Here is a 7,500-nt window from a genome sequence, read left to right on the forward strand (position 1 = left end):
GTAACGAAAACCAAAGTCAAGTGACTTTGTAGGTATAGGTAAAGAATGTATGGCTGATGTTTGTTGTATGACTATCAGGTTTGTTTTCTGACCGTATGATCTGTAATTTGGCCACATTAAGCAGAATATTAATCAATAAAATACAATCTGTGCAACGCATTTTCATGTATCGGGTTCATACGAAATAGTACGGAAATTTAACCGCCAATAGGTGACTGTGAGCCGGGTACAGAGCGCCGCCAGATGACGGTGCTTTCAGGGGCCGTGGCAGTTGAGAAAAGATTGAGCGTCATGCAGCGACGACGGTTAAGTTTGGGTACCAAACGACTGGTTAGGTTTAGGTACCTTCCAGACATGAAACACCTGTTTCCTGGTGAAGTCTTGTGTTTTCTCCTTAACTTCTTCAGGACATGAACACTGTTTCCTGGGTGAAAGTCTTGTGTTGTTTCCTGGTGAAAGTCTTGTGTTTTCTCCTTAACTTCTTCAGGACATGAACACCTGTTTCCTGGTGAAAGTCTTGTGTTTTCTCCTTAACTTCTTCAGGACATGAACACCTGTTTCCTGGGTGAAAGTCTTGTGTTTTCTCCTTAACTTCTTCAGGACATGAACACCTGTTTCCTGAGTGAAAGTCTTGTGTTTTCTCCTTAACTTCTCCAGGACATGAACACCTGTTTCCTGGTGAAAGTCTTGTGTTTTCTCCTTAACTTTTCCGGTAACTGTGAAATATAAAGTCTACTTTTGCTACATTGGGGGCTTTAACCCTTGTGTTGTCTTCCCGTTGACAATGCAACATCTTGTTTTTCTGGGTCAAAATGTAAACCTTTTTTCAAGGTTTTGGCCTTTTTTTACTCGACACATTTGTTGCTTTTCCACCGATGTTTTTGTCACTTTTTTCAATGTTTTTTTCTGCACCTTTTGACGTTTTTGTGTGTTTTTTCTGCACATTTTTGATTCAAATGCTTTTTTTTTAAGGGTTAAATAAAGCTACTAGGACAGCACTCCAATTTGATGGTTTATTGCAACACCACGGACGCTTCGGGGCAGCGCCCTTCCTCAGGGTGCGCACAGGCAATTACAAGCAATACCCCACACACAGGTGGGTTAATTATAGAACCGATACTGCAACGGCACGCAAATGGGACACTCCCACCGCCGCTCTACCCTGCGACGAATCCTCAGATCGCTTTTGTCGGTCTGAACGCAGCCTAAGACTGAAATCTGCTCGACGACAGGCTGTGGCGTCACATGACTGATGTCCAGTTTGACCTCCAATTGACCTGGAAGTTAAACCCTCGACCACTCTGCGATCTTCCCAGCATGCCCTCTGCCTACGCTCTCTTAAAACAGTCACACTCGTACAGAAACACACATATCTCTTCCTTTCGGGTGACAACCTCTTTAAAAAGCCATCGACCCGACTTTACGACATCACACACGCACACGCGCGCACACACACACGCGCGCACGCACACACACACACACACACACACACACACACACACACACACACACCTTGCCTGCCACGACAAGCTCTTTAAAACACCATCAAGTCACCCGGCTGAACTTTACGACACTGTTTTATTTCATGTTTATAAGACCCACACACACACACACACACACACACACACACACACACACACACACACACACACACACACCGATCAAAAGTGTTGCATTTACCCACTCAGCCGGTACATGATAAATATGTCTGTTTGAGTCAAGGTCAAACACACCTCCATGTTCACTTACCACACTTAAACACACACACACACACACACACACACACACACACACACACACACACACACACACACAGAGCAGACGGACATGAAGACATATTTGTCGTCCATCAACATAATACTTTCCAAGTTTGCGGAACAAATAAATTCCATCTGCCTCGCTCTCCCAGCAGCCGTCAACACACACACACACACACACACACACACACACACACACACACACACACACACACACACACACAGGTGGGAGTGAATATAGTGAACACATTGTGTTTTTAAAATCAGAAATCTGCTGCCTTATTTACTGTATTTTGTTATAAATAGACATTTAAAAGAAGTGTACATCCTTCTTTTTTAACTCTTCCCTTCTTAAGTCCTTGATACCGTACGTTCCTTCCGTGAGTTCCCATTTCTTTATTTCTTTAAAAAGGGTCCGTTTTTAACGGGGATGTTATCCTGCAAGTTGTTTATTTCACAGCTTATGATAATGATCTCTCATTAAATGTTTTCCTCTCCTCTCCTCTCTTGTTTCCTCTCCTCTCCTGTCTCTCCTCTCCTCTCCTGTCTCTCCTATCCTCTCCTGTCTCTCCTCTCCTGTCTCTCCTCTCCTCTCCTGTCTCTCCTCTCCTCTCTTGTCTCTCCTCTCTCTCCTCTCTTGTCTCTCCTCTCCTCTCTTGTCTCTCCTCTCCTGTCTCTCCTCTCTCTCCTCTCCTGTCTCTCCTCTCCTCTCTTGTTTCCTCTCCTCTCCTGTCTCTCCTCTCCTGTCTCTCCTCTCCTCTCTTGTTTCCTCTCCTCTCCTGTCTCTCCTCTCCTGTCTCTCCTCTCCTGTCTCTCCTCTCCTCTCTTGTCTCTCCTCTCCTGTCTCTCCTCTCCTGTCTCTCTTCTCCTCTCCTGTCTCTCCTCTCCTGTCTTGTCTCTCCTCTCCTGTCTCTCCTCTCCTGTCTCTCCTCTCCTCTCTTGTCTCTCCTCTCCTTTCTCTCCTCTCCTCTCCTGTCTCTCCTTCCTGTCTCTCCTCTCCTGTCTCTCCTCTCATCTATTGTTTCCTCTCCTCTCTTGTTTCCTCTCCTCTCCTGTCTCTCCTCTCCTGTCTCTCTTCTCCTCTCTTGTCTCTCCTCTCCTGTCTCTCTTCTCCTCTCCTGTCTCTCTTCTCCTCTCCTGTCTCTCCTCTCCTTTCTCTCCTCTCCTCTCCTGTCTCTCCTCTCCTGTCTTGTCTCTACTCTCATCTCTTGTTTCCTCTCCTCTCCTGTCTCTCCTCTCCTCTCCTGTCTCTCCTCTCCTCTCCTGTCTCTCCTCTCCTCTCTTGTCTCTACTCTCATCTCTTGTTTCCTCTCCTCTCTTGTCTCTCCTCTCTTGTTTCCTCTCCTCTCTTGTCTCTCCTCTCCTGTCTCTCCTCTCCTCTGTTGTCTCTCCTCTCTTGTCTCCCCTCTCTTGTCTCTCCTCTCGTGTCTCTCCTCTCCTCTCTTCATTTAGTGTTTGTCCTCCCTAATAAATAAATGACAAACAGTATGAAAATGATATTCTTCGCCAGATGACAGCTATTTTTCATCTCTAGCCCTAAACAACTCCTCCTCCTCTTAAGTGTTTGTCCCGCTATCTCTCCATCTCATCCCTCTCCTCCTCTTTACATCCCCGTCTCTCTCTCTCTCTCTCTCTCTCTCTCTCTCTCTCTCTCTCTCTCTCTCTCTCTCTCTCTCTCTCTCTCTCTCTCTCTCTCTCTCTCTCTCCCTCTCTCTCTCTCTCTCTCTCTCTCGTTCTCTCTCCCCACTTTTATCCGTCTTACACTTAGCTCCGGCAAAAATTAATCACGTGTGTGTGTGTGTGTGTGTGTGTGTGTGGCCGGCAGGAAGCCCACAGAGGTTTTTAGCAGCTGATTTATTGCCGAGTTAATTCATAACGGCGTCCGATGATGATGGGAGGCCGCAGGAAAGTATGTTGTTGTTGAAGAGTGAAAGAGAGAGAGAGGGAGGGAGGGAGAGAGGGAGAATAAACAGAGCGGCTCTTTCATATAGAGTAATAGAGTGGAAAGAAAGTGATGGAGAGGATGGAGGAAAAGAGGAAGTAATGGAATAAAGGAAGGGAGAGATGGACTGTCAGGTACTTCCATTATAGTGTAGTTTCAATGTGAGTTAATACAGTGAAGGAGAGAGGAAAAAGGATTAGGGATTAGGGAACAGGGTGACGTCTGAAGTTCTTTCTTGTTTTGATCTGACGGATCTTCTCTGGAAGTCATTACGTGATGTCGTCTGCATATTTGCATATTCTCATATCTACAAATTGTCATCTCCCAGATCTAAAAGAAGTCTGATTCATCTTTTTTTTTACTTTTTACTAGTGCTGTCAAACGATTACAATATTTAATCGTGATTAATCGCATTAATGTCATAGTTAACTTGCAATTAATCACACATTTTTATCTATTCCAAATGTCCCTAGATTTCTTTTTGTCCAATTATTTTTTCTCATTTTAATGCTCTTATCAACGTGGAAAAGTTGTTTGGCTTGCTTTGTGCTTTTGTCGCCTCGCTTTGATGAGGGGGTGGAGAATTGGCATCAGCTGTGTGCTTGGCCATCAGCTGTGTGCTTGGCCATCAGCCGTGTGCTTGGCCATCAGCTGTGTGCTTGGCCATCAGCTGTGTGCTTGGCCATCAGCTGTGTGCTTGGCCATCAGCTGTGTGCTTGGCCATCAGCTGTATGCTTGGCCATCAGCTGTGTGCTTGGCCATCAGCTGTATTCTTGGCCATCAGCTGTATTCTTGGCCATCAGCTGTGTGCTTGGCCATCAAGTGGACTGACGTGGACTGGACGTGCTGCGATGATAGCTCAGTTCACAACGACAAAACACACAGATCACTTTGGTCTTGTCAATGGAACCATTTGGCACCTTTTTAAAAGTGAACTTTCCATTCAGAATCTTATTGGCATCCATTTCGGCGTCTCGCGCTCGCCATCCACTCAAAACGTAACGTTAGCCTACTACTCTTTGGCCGGCTCACGAGCCCAAACAAGTGTGTGCAGCGTGCCTGTTGTTGTGTTCCCGGTCTAGCTAGATCCGGTGTGGTGTTGTAGTTTTTCTAATATTACTAGTTGTTGAAACAGCATGTGAAAAAAACTACAAAGTCTGCTAGGCCAAAAAGAACATTAATCTCGCCATAAAAAATGACGCCGTTAAAATGGGTTTGCGTTAACGCCGTTAATAACACGTTTAACTGACAGCTCTACTTTTTACTTTACGTGGGGGTCACTTGATACGCAAATATGGGTCACAAGTAGGGCTGGGCGATGGAGAAAATCAACGATATCGTAGTGTTGACTATTGGTGCTTTCACAAAATATTTACACAATGAGATTTTTGATAAATAATCATCAGTAATGTGGATATAATGACTAAGTGGGTAAAGGCAAATAATAGAACAGTTACTGGTGAGTTCAGAAAAGTACATCACTTTACTGTAATGCAGCCTTTAAAACCAGGAGAAGACACTTATGTCATATTACGATATTACGATATCCAAAATCTAAGACGATATCTAGTCTCATATCACAATATCGATATAATATCAATATATTGCCCAGCTCTAGTCACAAGCTAATGACCTAAAATGTATATTAGGCTATATACGTCTTGCAAGCATTCTGACTTATTTCTTTTTCAAAATCGACAGCCATTACGTTTTCCCATCATACGATATTTATGATATCTTACATTCTGGCTAGCTTAACTTGAGCCAGACCGACAACAAAGATAGAAATCATATCACATCCATACAGGGATAGTAGTATACAGCTGTTATACATCATATCATCTATACAGGGATAGTAGTATACAGCTGTTATACATCATATCATCTATACAGGGATAGTAGTATACAGCTGTTATACATCATATCATCTATACAGAGATAGTAGTATACAGCTGTTATACATCATATCATCTATACAGAGATAGTAGTATACAGCTGTTATACATCATATCATCCATACAGAGATAGTAGTATACAGCTGTTATACATCATATCATCCATACAGAGATAGTAGTATACAGTTGTTAAAACATAATAACATATATGACACACTGGTATTGGATCGGTACTCGGTATCGGCCGATACGCATGTTCAGGTATCGGAATCGGTATCAGGAAGCAAAAAATGGTATCGGCCCATGTCTAATTCTGGCGTGCTCTTTTCCTGTCCAGGCTGCAGGCTCTGAGAAAGGAGAAGTCCCGGGACGCAGCACGGTCGCGGCGGGGAAAGGAGAACTTTGAGTTTTACGAACTCGCCAAGATGCTGCCGCTGCCGGGCGCCATCACCAGCCAGCTGGACAAGGCCTCCATCATCCGGCTCACCATCAGCTACCTGAAGATGAGGGACTTCGCCAACCAGGGAGACCCGCCGTGGAACCTGCGCATGGAGGGGCCGCCGCCCAACACCTCGGTCAAAGGTAGGACCGACGCAGTCAGGGCCGGAGGAGGGGGGGATGTCTGTAAACTGTTTCGTGATGCTCTGTCAACGTTGTATTCAGATTTATGCAACAGAGAAACAACACTACGGGCCCTATTTTAACGATCTAAGCGCACGGTGTGAAGCGCCTGGCGCAGGTGTGTTTAGGGCGTGTACAAATCCACTTTTGCTAGTTTGACAGCGGAAAAAAGGGTCCGTGCACCGGGCCCATGGTTCAAAAGGGTTGTAGTTAGTGTTTTCATTTTATTCATATGTGTGTTTGGGGCGTAACATGCAGTAAACCAATCAGAGATCATCTCCCATTCCCTTTAAAGGGGACATTTCTTCGCTGTTTTCTGGCTTTTTGCTTGCAGGTTTCTCTATAGAGCCCCCCCCTACAGGTTTCTCTATAGACCTCCCCTACAGGTTTCTCTATAGACCTCCCCTACAGGTTTCTCTATAGACCTCCCCTACAGGTTTCTGTATAGACCTCCCCTACAGGTTTCTCTATAGAGCCCCCCTACAGGTTTCTCTATAGAGCCCCCCCTACAGGTTTCTCTATAGAGCTCCCCTACAGGTTTCTCTATAGAGCCCCCCCTACAGGTTTCTCTATAGAGCTCCCCTACAGGTTTCTCTATAGAGCCCCCCCCCCTACAGGTTTCTCTATAGAGCCCCCCCCTACAGGTTTCTCTATAGAGCCCCCCCCTACAGGTTTCTCTATAGCCCCCCCCTACAGGTTTCTCTATAGACCTCCCCTACAGGTTTCTCTATAGACCTCCCCTACAGGTTTCTCTATAGAGCCCTCCCCTACAGGTTTCTCTATAGAGCCCCCCTACAGGTTTCTCTATAGAGCTCCCCTACAGGTTTCTCTATAGACCTCCCCTACAGGTTTCTCTATAGAGCCCCCCCCTACAGGTTTCTCTATAGAGCCCCCCCCTACAGGTTTCTCTATAGAGCCCCCCCCTACAGGTTTCTCTATAGAGCCCCCCCCCCTACAGGTTTCTCTATAGAGCCCCCCCCCCTACAGGTTTCTCTATAGAGCCCCCCCCTACAGGTTTCTCTATAGAGCCCTCCCCCTACAGGTTTCTCTATAGAGCCCCCCCCCCTACAGGTTTCTCTATAGAGCCCCCCCCTACAGGTTTCTCTATAGAGCCCCCCCCTACAGGTTTCTCTATAGAGCCCCCCCCTACAGGTTTCTCTATAGAGCCCCCCCCCCTACAGGTTTCTCTATAGAGCCCCCCCCTACAGGTTTCTCTATAGAGCCCCCCCCTACAGGTTTCTCTATAGAGCCCCCCCCTACAGGTTTCTCTATAGAGCCCCCCCCT

At 45.9% G+C, this 7,500-nt stretch overlaps 1 protein-coding gene across 1 annotated transcript in view; it reads left to right on the forward strand.

Moving 5' to 3' along the window:
• Positions 1 to 7,500, forward strand: part of LOC144535635 (neuronal PAS domain-containing protein 3-like) — a 259,068-nt gene that overhangs the window by 150,724 nt on the left and 100,844 nt on the right. Inside the window, exon 2 of the mRNA XM_078278173.1 lies at positions 5,932 to 6,176. Within this exon, the coding sequence (XP_078134299.1) occupies positions 5,932 to 6,176 (245 nt within the window). The remainder of the gene's footprint in view (positions 1 to 5,931; positions 6,177 to 7,500) is intronic.

This window comes from Sander vitreus, chromosome 20 (genome assembly GCF_031162955.1).
Source record: "Sander vitreus isolate 19-12246 chromosome 20, sanVit1, whole genome shotgun sequence".
Lineage (NCBI taxonomy): Eukaryota > Metazoa > Chordata > Actinopteri > Perciformes > Percidae > Sander > Sander vitreus.